This window comes from Lagopus muta, chromosome 8 (genome assembly GCF_023343835.1).
Source record: "Lagopus muta isolate bLagMut1 chromosome 8, bLagMut1 primary, whole genome shotgun sequence".
NCBI classification, from domain to species: Eukaryota; Metazoa; Chordata; class Aves; order Galliformes; family Phasianidae; genus Lagopus; species Lagopus muta.
This window is the reverse complement of record NC_064440.1, coordinates 21998255-22015169: the sequence shown is the minus strand read 5'-3', so window position 1 is coordinate 22015169 and position 16915 is coordinate 21998255. Positions and strand designations below refer to the sequence as shown.

General features: G+C 36.4%; 1 protein-coding gene across 7 annotated transcripts in view; it reads left to right on the top strand.

The window, feature by feature from the left end:
• Positions 1-16915, top strand: part of SESTD1 (SEC14 and spectrin domain containing 1) — a 63184-nt gene that overhangs the window by 26391 nt on the left and 19878 nt on the right. For all 7 annotated transcript variants that reach the window (XM_048952791.1, XM_048952790.1, XM_048952789.1 and 4 more), the window contains 5 exons: positions 3782-3890; positions 5605-5695; positions 6835-6948; positions 15097-15210; positions 16217-16314. In XM_048952791.1, the coding sequence (XP_048808748.1) occupies positions 3782-3890; positions 5605-5695; positions 6835-6948; positions 15097-15210; positions 16217-16314 (526 nt within the window). The remainder of the gene's footprint in view (positions 1-3781; positions 3891-5604; positions 5696-6834; positions 6949-15096; positions 15211-16216; positions 16315-16915) is intronic.

Below are 16915 nucleotides of genomic sequence, written 5' to 3'. Positions count from 1 at the left end.
TGGCAGAAACTTACTTTATGTGAGCAGGAAGATTGCACAAAAAATACTGTGCAGGCAGAATATAGTTGTTTGAATCTTTTCTGCTAATGTTTACAAGGAGAGGAGAGCAAAAAGCTTCAGTTAAGCAAGATGACATGTCATGAAACTGAATAGTTCTGCTAATTATTGCAGTCTCTTTAAAATGTCAAGACGTAGTTAGGTTGTTTATTTTGTGGGACCAGCAAATGCTATGTAGGTTGCTCTGGAAGTAATGCCTCCTATTTATTTCAAAGGAAACAGCAAGAGATAAAGGGCACAATAACACCATTTGATAAGGCAAATTCTTAGTACAAAACACTTTATTTTTTTGTCATCACCACTGTTAGCTCTGCATTTTTGCCAATGATGTATAAAAGCCTGCATGCCATGCTTGTAAAATTCTGCACCAATGGAGGTGATCCACTGTCACCACTGCTGAAACGCTGCTTTACAGTGCCTTATGTCCACTGTTTGGTTTTCATAAATATTCAGCAAGTGTCAATGAATGTTCGCTGGTTGCCATTTTGTCTGAGGAATTCAGTGGTGCACCATTGTTTCATATGTACTTCCATGTCAGACACCATTCTGTCATGTTCCCCCTCTGCTACTATATGTCATGTGGCAACAAAATGCACCAAGATATTGGTGGGAAGGTTCAACCTCTGCTGCCATGCTACCAGCATCTGCCTCTAACATCATGGGCAAACATAATATAATAAGAGACATTACTTTTGGAGCCCTCTTATTTAAATCTGGGTATACACGTGAGAATATCTGAGTGTTTAGTATATTTTGTGAGTAGACTTGAAGTGTCAGTCCTCAGCCTTGATTTATAAGTCCCTGTTCAACACTGGAGCCTTTCATGTCTGCAAAAATAAATAAAATAATAATAATAATAATAACAATAATGTGAACAACTGTTGACCATTAACTGAATTTGTGGGCCTATGTGAATCTGGGGGAAAAAAATGGAAGAGAACAAGTCTCTTTCAGCTGTGAATCATCTGTGGTAAGACTAACATGGTATAAACGCAAGAAGAAAACAGGCTTCTGCAAACACTCTCCCCTCTGTGTATCTTCTCCTAAATGGACAATCTTAAGCCTGAACTTCAGGATCACTCATGAGTTCTTGCTGAGGAGGAGAGGGAGCATTAGATACCAGTCTTGCAAGTCTGAGATGGCTGCTGTTATTCCAGATTGAATTTTGGTTCCTGGAGGTTGGCTGGGGGCCATTGCTGTGGTGTTCCCCTTAAAAATGCCTTCATAACTTCCTGTATTACTGCTTCTCCTGTCATGAACTTGCTCTATTTGATCACCAACTTTTGTCCGTTCTGCATTTTTAGTCTTTATGGTTATTTATGACACTTTTCTTACATTTTGCTGTGGCAGTTTTTCCTAGTTAGCCATTTTTCTACCAGTAACCTATTCTTGAATTTAGCTGTTCTGAATTTTAGTGTAAACCAGTTTATTTTTTGAATTCTTAAAAACTGATGTCCTACTGCCTTTGAAAACATTTTTGAAATACTTTTTGGATTTGGAAAGACCAAATGATGCCTGACTGCTTGGGGGAAGGCTTAGTTCTTCATTTTATTATTCTTCTCGTTAAGAGACAGTAGCTTAAAAAGTCATTGTTCATGGCTCCTTAAGTATTATTTTACATCCTCAAAAATACTGCCTCCCTCTTCATTGTTTATTGAGGGTTCGTGAAGTAGTGTAGCAAGTAGGAAGAAAATTTTTTGTTCACTTCAGGCATTTGGATGAGAACAAATCTCTAGTTCATAAAGGACTAAGCTATTTTTTTTTCTCTCCTTCCTTTTTCTTTCCTCTTTCCTAATCCTATTTTCAGGCTTTTGCCTGAAAAGGTTTTCTGCCTGAGACAGATAAGGATGGACAGTCTGTAAATAAGTTTTGCTTTACACAGTGGCTCATTGGATTGAGGAGAAAGGACACACAGGTAGATCCTTTCTCACTGTTAGTTGATGCCTCTGTTAATAAATAATTAAATATTAAAATCTGTTTTCTGCTTTTCCAAGAATTCCTACCCTCCCATTTTTTTTTTCCCCCTTCACTTATGAAACAAACAACAACAACAAAAAAAACCCACCACAGAAAAGAGAGAGAAACCCAACTGTTAGAATAGACCACCTAAGCAGTAGTTCTGAAGACATACAGTTTGCTCACCTGCATACCAGTAGATCTTAAATAATAATAGGGGAGTTGAGATAACTTTGGAAGCAAGGGAAAAAGCTGTTGCAATTAGAATGCCAACATATGTTGTGTCAACAGACTATTTTCCATTATTTTGCTTGCATCTCTAATGTTTTGGGAGGAATTCTTCACAAATTATGTCAGTGTAGGTGTATGCATCTGCAAGCATTGCTGTGCTGTACTTGTGTGCTTTGTGTTACTGCTCCACAGCTGTTGTTATTCTTTAAGAAGCTCTACTCTCTGTCTCTGACTTGCAGGGAAGCAAAACTGATATAATGGGTTTAACCACATGAACACTTGAGAGTATTTTTTTTTTTCCCCCTCAGATCACAGATTCAAGGGCAGAGGAGGGGGGGAAATCCTGGTAATTTTACTCAAAATAGTGAATATATGACTACTTCTCAAATTCTGTGGAAAGATCGGGTACAGCTACTTTTGCCCCTTTATTGACTTTAATTCTTCTCTTCAGATGTTCAGCAGTGATGCCCCTCTGTAAGGTATGGTGAATATGGGGAGTCCCCTGCACACCTGGCTCCCTTCCCACTACCAGATTTTCTGGGAGGCCCTTCTGAGAGAATAGATGCACATATCAGGGCACTGTGTCAGTACTTATTTTTTGTGTGATCTTGATATATTTGTCTTCAGTTCCCATTGAAACTATGAGGGGGAAAAAACCTTCTCCAAATCCATTTTTCTTGTTGGTTGATAGCCATGTGACTCAAAGGTCAATCCTTTTGAGAAAAGACCAACAGAGGAAAATTTCAGCTCTTTAAATAGTCTCTCTTTTTAAAATAAAGAAACTACTTTCCCAGAAACTTTCTGAATTGTCTATGTAATAAAACAAAATGAGAAATCACAGATGCAGCATGTTCTACTTAAATGCTATACATCTGGCTAACGCTTGATTTTGATTGAAGTGAAAATGTGTGGCTGGTGCTTGCCATGTTCTTGTTTCTATTGCTGCATGTGTAAAATGCATACAAAGATTAAAGCAAATGGCTTGAAGTATTTATCTTAATTGTGAGGTGACTGTCACATGCCTGTAAGTAGGTCAGAAAATCCATGGGCTTGATGCATGTATAATCAACTGAGAACAGCCCATGTGGAACAAGACTTCATTTTGTTTAAGGGATGTTTCCAGCAGGTCTTGCCTTGCAGTTGGAGCAGCTGAGCTCGCTTGCCTTGGAATCTTGCTAGGTTTCTGACTGACTAGTTGTATAGATGATCTAGGAAATGCTTTAGGTGAAAGTGTAATCTACGTGTGCAAAAATAATGCTTCTGGGAAACTGGAATGGGACAGTGTTTATGTTGGAACTACCAGATGAAAGGCTATGACCGATGTGGATGTGGTCTGTTCTCTGAAGCTTTGATGCCTAAAAATATCAATGTGGTGAGTGGATCCTCACGTCTAACAGGAGGAACACCATGAGTAGTTTCCACAGCAACTTTAAATGTTAGTTTTATGATGTGTTTTCAGACCATGTGACTACAAACTATTTCTTTTACTTTTAAGCCCTTACATTAACTTTCTAATGACTTTTTCATGCCCAAATAGGAGGGAAGGACAGAAGAAGTGGTCTCATTCTGACAATTCCATTATGCCTTGAGCAGACAAGTATGGATGAGCTGAGTGTCACGCTGGACTACCTGCTCAGTATCCCAAGGTGATTTCAAAGGCATTTGGCTCTCAGGGCTGCTTGCTTCTTTTAGTCCTGGAAAGGGTCATTTATTGTTTCTATTTGATATCAATGCAAAACTTATTTTATGTAAATGATTGTTCAAGACATTATACAGTTTGGTTTAGCTAGAAACATACATGTTCAAATAAACCTGGAGGTCTACTAAGGCTTGCCTAAATTCTTTTATTCTGTATATCTACCTTTGTGTTTTTCTGTTTGTTGTATATATTTGTGTAAAGTATTCCTTCGCTCCTTTCATGGAATATCTTTTTTTTTTTTTTTTTAATGTCAGTGTGCTTAAATTGCTATGTAAATTAATGAGCCACTCTAATGAATTTCTTAAGCTTACAGAAGTAGCATTGCCGTTTACAAACTTGCCCAAAGTAAACAAAGCCTCCTCTATTTTTTACTTCTCTGTATGTATATTCTTTGTAACCTTAGACCTTAATTGTGCAAAGTTTTAAATAGTTTCATTTAAGTTATCTAGCTTAGTTAAGTGTTGAAAGTTAAAATACCACCTGAGTGTGCTGAATGAGAATTTGAGTGTTTTGTCTTTCAGACCTGATTGTAAGATATTTTTGAAGTTCTGCTTATGTAACCCTGTAAACTTATAGCTTAAAGTTTTTTTTTTTTTTTTTTTTTTTTTTTTTTTAAGATCCAAAGGTCAATCTTTAGAGTTGCTTTGCATATATCTAGAAAGGGATGAAGCCCTTCAGCTAAATGTTTGCTTGTATCCCTTTAAGTATAGCTCATATCCTTTTGGAAATAAAGATTCAGTGCCATAACTGAAGAATTTTTAGTGCAGTTTGCTTGTTGGAATCTACAAATGTATTAAGAACATAACTAAGTGATCCAACTTCTTTCTGTAGTTAAGATCATTTGGAGGAAAAAGTTCTGGTTAGGGAGAGAGAAGCAAGCAATAATTCAGTTTATTTGCAAATAAAGCATCAATGTATGTGTGTGTGTATATTGAACAGCATTTAAGTTGTGGAAGAGTTTTCTGAACAGCCTGTGAAGTGTTGGAAATCCCAAACTGTTATCCATGTAAGCCATCTCATTGACTTAAGGACTTGGCTGCATTTATGGAACAGATGTAGGCATTGTTGTTCTCACAAGCATTTGTTATTTCTCAGTCTCACCCTGGTGTGTGGTTTTTTTTTCATACATTAGTGTAAAAATAACTGACGAAAATTCAATGGAAGCACTCTTTGTACTATATATAAATTGGGATCTGCTTGAATGCGAAGTTTAGAGTTCCCACTTCTGATATTTTGTTTGTCGATTATGTGGGCAAAAAATAACTTTGTGGTGGCAGTATGGAAAGACTATTGTCACTTTTGTTTGCACCTTGTGAAATGCATCTATTTTGGCCTACGCACTTGCATTTTGCACTCAGGAAAGAGTCACTCTACTGCATTTGAAATGGAGATATATGGGAAAGGATGTTGCCTGAAACCTTGATTTATGTCTAAGGAATGTGAATTTTTACTTTTTCCTCCTAAGTATAAGCTAGCCTAACATGTCTAACAATTGAGCATGCCTTACATTATAGCTATGTTTTGAAACTTAAGTTATGGTATTGATGGATAACTGTGTCCAAGAATCTACATAGCTGTATTTTTCAGTAGATTTAAAGCCAGAGTCATGGTGATATACTTGATGAATTACACCATTTTTTCTAAATGCTTCTCTTTTTTAGTGAGAAGTGCAAAGCGAGAGGATTTACTGTGATAGTGGATGGCAGAAAATCTCAGTGGAATGTGGTGAAGACAGTTGTGTTAATGCTACAGGTAAATCCACTTTATATATTGACAGTTGACAGATTTATTCTATAGATGTGAACCCAATAGCTGCATTACTTCTGGGGCATTAATATCTTCATTGAAAGACAGGTAGGCAGTTTATGAGCTTTTAATATCCCAATCTTTTCTTTGACAAAGGAACAATCTGAAGAGAGGATGATACGCTTCTGTCTAATGTGGGTCAAATTCCTCACTTGCTTAACACGTGAGATTGTAACCTTTTTCCTAAAATAGTTTTGGTTGGAAAAAAATACAGAACTATGCTCTTGGCATCATCAAAGCCATGAGTAGTAAGCACATAAGCAGAGAACAATTCATGCTGATAAGTAGACAGTACAGATAAGCAGACTTTGATGCATTATGCAGTCCCAATTAGCTTCCATTGTAATTAACTGTTGATTTTTGCATTACATTTGTCCCAGTCACAAGTTAAGTCCTGGATGCTACTCAAAGTAGGGAGGAAAAAAAGTGTCAGTTTACCAATAAAGGTTGCTAATAATGATTTCTTCTTATCTTTTCAGAATAGTGAGGTTCTGATAAGGATATATGATAAAGTTTTATTTCTGGTAAGGTGTATGGTCTATCTTCTGGTTCAGCGTTCAAATAACAATGGAAGACACAGCATACTGAACTAGATTCAAGATGTTGAACTCTACTGCCTTTCCTGTCTTTCTTACCGTGTAAATGATTGCTATTTATTGGAGTTCTTTGCACAAAATTAGGCAAGGCCTTAAAAAGTGTCTACTTCCAATAGGGCAACTTTTTTTGTGTAAACGATTAATTACTTTTTTTACATAGCAGACTGCTTAAGTAGTAAGCTTTGTTATAAACTTTCTAAAAAGAGATACTATAAATAATGTTTAATGAAACCAAAAATTTGTGTTTTTCTGTGCTGGTACAGCAAGGACTAGTGATTACATTTTCTTTTCAGTTCTGACAGTATTTTGCTGTGCGATCTATTGCAGAGTGTGAGCCAGCTTGGGACATAAATGCAGCCAATTTGTTTAATTTCTATCTGCAAATGTAACTTCTTGAGTAGTTGGTGGCACATAAGTAGAGCTCAGTTCTGTGACACATGAAAGCATGAATGTTTTTACTGTTGTTTCCTCCCCTAATTTGTTTTGCAGAATGTTGTTCCAGCTGAGGTATCACTTGTTTGTGTAGTAAAGCCAGATGAGTTTTGGGATAAGAAGGTTACGCACTTCTGCTTTTGGAAGGAGAAAGATAGACTTGGCTTCGAGGTATGTAGAACTTTTATCTGCTTCAGTCACAAACACCATTTCTGGAATTCTTTAGAATAATTGGATGCAAATGCATGGCTCCTTACAGTTTATTTTGGGTGCTTTATGGAGATCCCTAATAAAGCACTGTGGCTTCTTAGCTTTTTGCTTTTTCTACTTGAAAGGAATATTAAATGAAGTCTCTAATTAGAAATCTGTTGCTGAGCAAGAGGATAAATCTGTATGACACATTTGGTTGATGCTTTGAGTAAGAAAATGTTATGAGGTTTAGTGTGAATTTTCTTCACGTCTTCTGTAATAAATTGTAGTGTTGCATATTGTGTAGTGCTATTAAATGAGTAGTTGCCCTTCTTTGAAGAACATCTTGCTGCTGCATGAACGTCTTCTAATCTTTGAGGTTTATGACATTTGAAACAGAGTTCACAAGGCATTTCAGTTTTCCAAAGATAAGTTGGTAATATTATCTCATGAGGTTCAGTATGCACAAAAGATTATATAATATGTTAGCAGTTCCATTCTTTTATCTGTTTGGGAGGTTACTGGAAACTCAGATTTTTGTTTTTGGAAAATTGTCTGTTATCAATCTTTCCAGGTGCTTTTGAAATAGATTTTGTTTGAACTACAGTAGATTTGCTGTGCTTGCCAGTTACTGAAATGGAAACATGTTTTGTATGAGGCACTATAAGAGCATCTTTTGTTAAAAAGATTAAGTGTTTTGCAGCCTTATCTAATTCTGGGTAGTTCTCTCTGATGTTAAGATTATGTTCTTGAATTCCCATCTAGAAAAGTTAGTTTGGGGAATTTGGAAGATGGAGCTACTAAATAAATTATATACTAAATTATATAATCCTAGAGATTTCATCATCTAGGTAATTCATTGTTTATTCATAAGAATTTTAGTCTGTTAAGTCTTTTATCAAACTTTACCTAGAATAGATAATTCCATTTTTTTCTTTCAGGAACAATTCTTTCATGTCAGTGAGTTCTGAAGGACTGGGTCAGGAAGAATGGATTTTTTTTTTTTTTTTTTTTTTTTTTTTTTTAAGCTTTAGTGTTTTACCAGGAAGGAAATCTTACAAGTTTGTCTTTGGGCTATTTATCTAACAGAAGAACAGATTGTATTTTCTTTCTGAGTAGTTCCTTAAAGACAGATTTGAAAAGTAGTCTGAGTACGAAGGAATATCTGAACAACCACTTCTGTGCTTGAGACAGCTAGATATTTATTAATAAAGATAATAGCTGAAGCTACTTTCAGTAGCAAAAATTCACCCGTGATAATGTCATAACTTGAAATTAAATTCTCCTGGGTTTAACGGGTGTCTGTTTGCCTTCACTTGAATCCTTTGAAGGAACAGGCAAGGAGGTGTGCTCAACGTGTATTTGTCTTGATGTTCAGTATGTATCAGCTCAGTCATAGCCTACTTGATCAAAAATGTGTTTTTTTTTCAGTGCAAAAGAAGATGAGTATGGTGATGTGTATGATATGTTAGTCAATTGTTTGTACCACATCCCATTAAGAAAAAAAATGAACCAACCATCTGTACTCAGAAGGATGATTTAGGAGCTTATGTTTAGAAAGTAACTTAAGTTTACAAATGCTCAGTTTCATGCAGATGTTGCTTAAATGCCCAAATCCCTATGCTGACAGGAATTCTTCAGCAGCTCCTACTATTGAATATAAAGTCTTTTTTTACCTACCAGTGTGCATGGCCCTGGAAAGTCTTTGAAATTGTGGTCTTAAAGTAATTTTATACATTTATTGTAATATTACTAGTTTGAAAGAAATCTTTCTAGATTCTTCTCAGCTTTTTCTTTAATATGATTTAGCCAGAATCTGTTTCTAGACAAGTAGAATGGTTACAGAAAATATTTGGTAGTGAAGCAGGTATAATTTTAAATGATTATACAGGGAGATATTATTTACCTTCAAGAATTCACTCAGTCATTAAATTTCATTACAGAATTATCATCTTATAAGTCATTTTATGAAGTGTGCATCCATACTGACAGTATTTGCATTGTTGGCATAGAACATTAGAGTATTTTTTGTTTTGTTTCTAAACTACATTTTATATTACTAAACTGTAAGCATTTCTCTCTGACATGCAATCTTGATCTACAGTTCTCTTAATTAAATTTAAGAGTTGTGAAGGTCTAGGAAGAGGAAAATAATTGAAATACCAAGTATACATTTCATACAGTTGATACAGTGGATCAAAATGTGTCAACTGCTTAAAAATGAAGTCAACCATGTAGATCACTTTATGAGGAAAAAAGTATATATTGTGGGAAATGGAAGTGTTGTTTCTGCATTGAGCATTGAAAAGGGCAATTGATCTAAACTAAGCTGTAACATATCCTTAGAAATAGCTGATGTAGAAAGTAAGAATACCATACATATTGGTAACATATTTTAGAAACATAATTACTAAATTAATAAATACTTTCTCACAAAGCTACTAAGATTTTGAATGTTCTGAACAATATGAGTATAGTATTCTGAACTAGGAAACATATTGTAAGGCTGCTCATTAGACTAGCAGAAATAAAATACATTTAACAAACTTTCAAGGAGTCAGGGCCTTTACACAAAGCAGAACTGTCTCACTGTGTGGGAATGTTAGGATGCCATAGACAGGCTCCAAGATACTCCCCTTTATCCTCCTTCTGAGCTTATCTCTATGCAAAGACTGCAGAAGGAAAGCTTCAGATTTGTTCTTCAGGCTCCTTGTATCTTAGATTAATGCAGGGATGGAACAGAAATTTGTATGAGTAGAGGGTAATGAACATGAACATGAGCCAGCAGTGCGCTCTGGCAGCTCGAAAGGCAAATGGGATCCTGGGCTCCATCAGGAGAGGGGTGGCCAGCAGGGACAGGGAGGTGATTGTCCCTCTCTACTCGGCTCTTGTGAGGCCCCATCTGGAGTACTGTGTCCAGGTGTGGAGCCCTCAGTACAAGAAAGACATTGAGATTTTGGAAAGGGTCCAGAGGAGGGCAACTAAGATGATCAGGGGGCTGGAGCACCTCCCCTATGAGGACAGGCTGAGGGAGTTGGGCTTGTTCAGCCTGGAGAAGAGAAGGCTGCGGGGTGACCTCATTGCAGCCTATCAATACCTGAAGGGAACCTACACCCAGGAGGGGAGTAAACTCTTCAAAAGGGCTGACAACAGCAGGACTAGGGGAAATGGATCCAAGTTGAAGGAGGGAAGATTTAGGTTGGATGTTAGGGGGAAGTTCTTTACTAGGAGAGTGGTTAGGCCCTGGAACGGGCTGCCCAGGGAGGTTGTGGATGCCCCGTCCTTGGACGTGTTTAAGGCCAGGTTGGACGGGGTCCTGGGCAACCTGATCTGAATGTGTATGTTTGGTGGCCCTGCTAGGCAGGGGGGTTGGAACTACATGATCCTTGGGGTCCCTTCCAACCCGTGTGATTCTGTGATTCTGTGATTCTGTGATAAAGGGGCAGTTGCTCAATTCTTATGGTTGATAACATTTTGCTCTTGAGTTCCCTCCTAGTTCAGAAGCACTGAATGTCTGACTCACTGATACAGTGAGATCGCCTGCTTGTATGAAAGCTGCTAACAGCTTTGGGACAGTGAGCAGCTGTGCGCGTATAGATGTTGATATAGATGTTGATATAGATGCACTATAGATGTTGATGAAGAGACCTATGTGATACTGTCCTAGCTTTACCTTGTTTCTTGCACTTGTTTAGTTTTGTTTCTCTGTGAAGTAATTCATTTTCTTTAATAGCATCCTTCATTAAAGGACAGGGAAGGATGAGAGTAGTAGAAAAAACCTTGTAGTTTCCCAGATAATAAAGAATGGCCATTAGTAATAAGTAAGCCTTTGTTCTTCACTATTCATTAACTCTTGGTTATGTTACTAGCAAAACTGACTCATTAAAAATGCCCCTCCTCTGTGCTCGAGGTAGTCCTTGTGTTAGAGCTAGTAATGTATCTTTGCCCTCTTTTTGATGTGAGTACTGGTAAGGTTATGGAAGCCCCTTTACGCAAAATTGCAGCTGTATGTTTGTATATACTAGCAGTAAAACCAAAGCAATACTTGACCTTTATTTTTCATGGGATGTTAGATTTGGATAATTATTAGTTAGAAAAACCAAGGCCGCTATTGGACCCATAAAATCCTCCACACCCTACTTTGTGCTTCCTGACCTGCCTTTTATACCTTGTCTAATACTGTCACATGAAGCCATCAGTCACCATGCTGTCATTTCAGTTGTAAGGCAGAGATTCTGTGCTTTAGGGTGAGATGTGGTGGTGAAGAGTTGCAAAGCTCTGGGAGTAATTACAGGAACAAAAGGTTATTGAGCATTGTAGGTGTAAGATGTGCTTAAGAAAGCAACTGGAAGTAACAAACATGATTAGGTATTTTTTTTTTTCTATATTGGTCTCTAATTCGAGTAAAGTAACTCTGAAGTAGATACCTTCTCCAGTCTAATGGTCTTTGTTGCCTGGTTATAACAGTCCTTAATGTTCCAAAGTACAAAAACCCCAACCATTTTTTACAGGTGGCTTTTTTTCCCTGTGATCCAGAGTTCTCTAATATGTTATCACGAAAGTTTTCCTATGTTGTTCTTGAATTTTGAATATATAGTTACAATATGTATCTGCATATCCTCTCAGTTTTTGACTTAGAAATTAGTTTTGGCACACTTAGCCCCATTTTATTTCTTATAATAATAATAATAGGAATAGGCAGAATGTTATTCCAGAGACAAATGAATAACATTTTGTAAGTCTCTAACTTCCTTATCTACTCTTCCAGTTGGTTATTTTAGAGCAAAGGCACTGGAACTTACAGTTTTCACAGACTTTCCTAAAAATAGATATCACAGTTCTACGGTTTTAACCATCAAAATGGCATTTATTTTATGGCATATTCTTCCTCTGAATGTATTTAAAAAAAAAAAACTGAATGTGATACATCCATGCCTTAAACCCGTGCCAAATCAGGGAATTTTCCCTCTAGAGCTGGAGAAGGTCAACCTGTGTTCATCACTTCTAGAGTTCAGTTGCAACCGAGGCTGTGCTGAAAAATATCAGGTTGTGTGTGCCTATTATTCTCTTTTCTATATGGAAAAATGACAGCATGTTGTTATCATGAATCTGAAGGGGAAGGTGAATGAGTAGCCAAAGCAGTTAGTACTGGATGGTGAAGGGTAGTGGAGCTGACAGATTGGTCTGTGTCTAGGTTCTGCTACCTGCTGTTGGGCTTTTCTAGTATGCCAGATGTTCTGTGTGGTGCTGGTCAGATAAATATTTAACTTGTATTTCATTACACTACTCAGTGTTTAATCAAGTAGGGTTTCATTATTATGAAACAGTGGAGTTTTTGTTCTACGAAGAAGAACAACTTTACAATTACATGGCAATGAATCACTGTCAGACCAGGAATGTGGGCAGCTATGATTTGTCTGTTTAAAGTGCCAGAGTTATTCTTGAAAAGTCACCAGGAATGTAGTTCAATCCTTATATCACAGTTTCCAGAAGCTAAGTTTGCTGAAGAATGAGGCCAGTTAATTTTTTTTCTTTTGGGAGGGGTGGGAACATAAGTGTGAAAGTTTAATTTGATCATTTTAGAAAGGATGTAAGATTCATACTTTGTTTTAAAATGAAAGAAATACCAAGAATGTTACTGTTTTTTTTTTTTTTTTTTTTTTTTTAATATGAAGGTTGCCTTCAGTATAATGTGGAAAGTGGAAGTAGGAGTTCTGTGGCTTGGGCTTCTTTACAAGCTGAAGTGTGAAGTTATGCTTGCAATCTCTGCCTTCTTAGCTGAAGCTTTTCCATGTTTTTCCAAAGCTGTTTGTATATGTGAGCTGTTGGAATAACAGGTCATTGAGAATCCATTCACTGAAAAATAAACAACTGGGGTATTGACTCATAGCATCAGAGAATATCCTGAATTGGAAAGGACCACAAGGGTCACTGAGTCCAATTCATGAGCCCAAAGTTTGTCAAAGTTCAGTCTTTTATATCTATCAACTAGGCTATCAGAAAGGATGAGTTTTCTGAATTCACCAGAAATTGGCAGAATTCTGGGGAAATAAATGAAATACCCTTCTACTTAGGCCTGTTTGTATGAGATTTGTCCAAAAATACCAGCCAGTTACTAGATAACTGTGATCAGCTTTTAGCATGCATTCATGTACTTTTAATTGAAATGATATATTTTAAGAATGATAGTTTTATGTTCTAGTAAGTGAATGAAAATTATAGTTGCAATAGCACCTTGTGCTATGTCTTTTCCTCATTTTTGTTTGTCAGTTCCTAAAAATGTTGTCCTGATTTTATTCCATAATACAGCATTTTTACTTTTCCCAAAACATTGGCTCGAGTTATTTCTGGAAGGGCTTTCAAGTATTAATGCAGGCTATTATTGTACAAAGCATGATTAGAGTAGAACACTGAAAGCTGTTACTGCTCCTCTAAGTTCTGAAAAGAACTGAGTACTGACGATGATAATAGGGGTTCTGGCCAGTACCACACAGGGTATGTTTGAAACCTTATTACCACTGTCACCTTTTTAGATGTGACTTGTCCAGTGGGTGGGTAGAGTGGGTAAGGAAACAGACAGATTCAGTAAGTAATACTTTCCCTGCCTTTGGAAGACCTGTCATCCAGACTTATTCATTTATCCCTTAGAAAATCTAAGCTGTTCGTGTTAATGTAAAACCATAGTCTACTGTCCAAAGATCTTTCTAAAGTCAATACTTCAGTCCTTTTGGGAGGGTGGGGGGTGGAAATCAGTTGGGTTGTAAGCAAGCAGAGGGATATTTCCTTTTTAAAATTTTTTAACAGTAAATGGTCTTCATTTATACCTTTTGACTTTTTTCCCCTTGCTTTTCAACCTTGTTTCTTACAGTTCACTGGTAGCTAACCAAAACAAATTCAGAGGCCTCAGAGAGGCAACTTGCACATAAAAACAGTGAAGTTAACTAATTTAAAGCATATGGAGGGAGTTGCATTAGCACTGCTGCTGGGCAGGAACAAGCTAAACTCTGTTTAGGAGCCACCCTTCTGATGCCACCTGATCAGAATCCAGATGACTGCTTTTTTTTCTTCAAAACTTTCAGGCAGTATTTCTGCAGTTGTCAGATACGTTAGTAACTCTATTAGCTCAAAGTTCCTTAAATAGCTGTTGAGAATAAGTAGTTTTTGAAGCAGCATCATAAGTTAAAACAAAGCTCACTATTGAAATTTTTTTTCTCAAGAATTTTTGTAAAAAGGTGCAAGGAAGCTTGTGCTCTTTGATTAATTGACCCTTGTGAGTGGTGTTTTTGGAAAGTAGAGTTGGAATGAAGATAATCTGAAGTAGCTGATGTATTATTGTCAGGTTTTCTTTCGCAAGAGAAGAAATGTTCTAAATGCCTCCTCAGAAGAAGTTTGTTAAGCTTATCCTTTGTCGTGTCCCCCCAGTCTTTCTCCAAAGGATTCAGTAAAATACTCAGACTTAAGTGGTCTCAGTGCAGTCCATCATTTTATTAAAGCAGTTTGCTGTTTTTTTTCTTAAATCTTTTTAGAATTGATGTTCTTAGCTATGAACTAGCTAACTGATTTACATTGTTTCCATACTGAAATGTCCTGATTGAGTGAATTAATTTTCTTCTTTTTTTTTTTTTTTTTTATATATAAATTCAGAGGGATGTACTGAATGTAAAAATTACATAAACTATAAAGGTATGCAGCACATTTGCATGGTAAATGCAGGTATTTAGCTTGTGTGGTACAAAGGTCTGCGAGAGTGGTGCTTTGCAGCATGATATCCTGCCACTGTGTTCACTGAAAGTAGGTCACATAAAGTATAACTTAATCAAGAAACATCAATACCATGAAGAAAACAGCCAGCAAGCGTTTTTCTTTCTCCTACTATAAATAGGTGGTGGTACTGTTGATGCTTCTAAGGGATTTTGCATGAAATGCAGACTGTGTATCAAAACTATATGCCTGTATTAGGCCCCACTTAATTGTGGTCAACTATGCTTCGTTGGGATATTTAGCAGTAAGATGGTCACTTGTGAGTCACCGAAAAGATCTGCTCAGTACCTCTGGACACACTTAGCACAATTTGTCAGGAACTGAAGTATAAGCATTACCTACACCTGTATCTGATACTTATTGTTGCAGGTTATTTTGGTGTCTGCTAACAAGTTGACTCGATACATAGAACCATGTCAATTAACAGAAGATTTTGGAGGAACTCTCACCTACGATCACATGGATTGGTTGAATAAGAGGCTGGTTAGTTTTCTGTTTCTTTCAAATGTATCATTCTTGATCCATGGATTTCTATTCATGTAGTAGCCTTCCATAGGGTTTGTCCTGTGTGTAGTATTGGGGTCCAAATGCATGCATTTCCTGATGATAACTGAACTAACAGGTTCCTTAGTGGAGCATTCCTTAGTGGGGCACTCCCATAGACTGTTGCTCTAGTAGAAGAACTTGAATGTATGTTGGAGTGGCTATGAAGGGAATTTTTTTGCCTACTAATGGGGAAATCCCTGATGAGGAAGAAACATTTTAGAGTTAGGATAGCTTAAAACTTGGCTTTATGCTGGAAGATCTATCAATGATGTCTTCCCAGTGGATACAGGGTTGCAGTAATCATACAGGGTTAAAAAAAAAATCTGTTTCAAATATGTAATCTGAGCAATACGCAATATCTGACTACATAGGCCTTGCTACCTGTGTACCCCTGCATTTGAAGAAACTGGTAAGAGTATTTTTTTTAAATCACTAGTATATTTTTAAATCACTAGTATATCTTTCTTCTACCTCAGAGTTGTTCATTACATTGTAGCTTCTTCATAGCAATAAAGATTTGGTATTTTCACAAAGCTGATTATTTTTATCCATTCAGCTGAGCTATCCAATGCTTTTGTAACACCCTGATTCAGCATTATGCCTGAGATTTAAATAAAGATAGAGGCATAAACGAAATGGTGAAGTAATTATGTCCATAAGAACTTATATGTTCTGTAGAAATCTATAAAAAAAAAAAATTGTTTCAGAAATCAGTTCTTCATTTTATTGTGTGATATTTCTTATCTCCCTAAAAGATTCTGGTGCTCCTAATTGTTGCATGTAGAAAACTATGCTCTTTTTGCTGTACCTTCTGAATATTGGGAAATAATATAAAGGTTGAAATGTATTATTGGAGCCACTGGATAAATTTATATTGATGCCCTCAATATTTTATTACTTACATTATTTGTATTTCTTAATTTAAAACATGTATTTTGTTTAGGTATTTGAAAAATTCACAAAAGAATCAACATCCTTGCTAGATGAACTTGCTCTAATTAACAATGGAAGTGATAAAGGAAATCAACAAGAAAAAGACAGGTATGTAGTTAGGTTTTTTGAAACTCATGGTTTTTTGATATTAAATTTCATTAGAAATCTCAATGATATTAAAAATGTTATAATACTTCAAATGTCATGAAATACGTAAGGACATTTTCAACATTAAAAAAACAGATCACAAATTTTGTGTGCGGATGGATGCTTGTGTGTTTGGCTGCACCTCGTTTTGATAAATGTGTACAAAGAACAAGAATTTAATGACTGTTTTACTGACGTTTACAATCAAAATAAGGAAGAGGGATTTATTCTGGTACTGTTTTCCTATAAGTGGTTGATTGTCTGATGTAAAAAGACTCCAAAAGAAACTAAAGAACTGAACTTATTTTTTTTTTTTTGAACCAGTGTGTCGTATAACATGTATCTAAACAGTGTTAAAAGCAAGTTCATGTTTTCCATCACTGATCAAAGTCATAGAAAATTATTCTTTCTTTAGATTTACAAAGAGCCTAGCATTTAAGGTATTAGGCTGAGATACAGGAGATCAAAATTTCAGCTTCAGGCTTGATTAGCAATCTCATAATACTGCACAAGTCAATGCGGCTTTTAGTTTGTTATGTTATTCCTGCTGGCAAGTTTCATT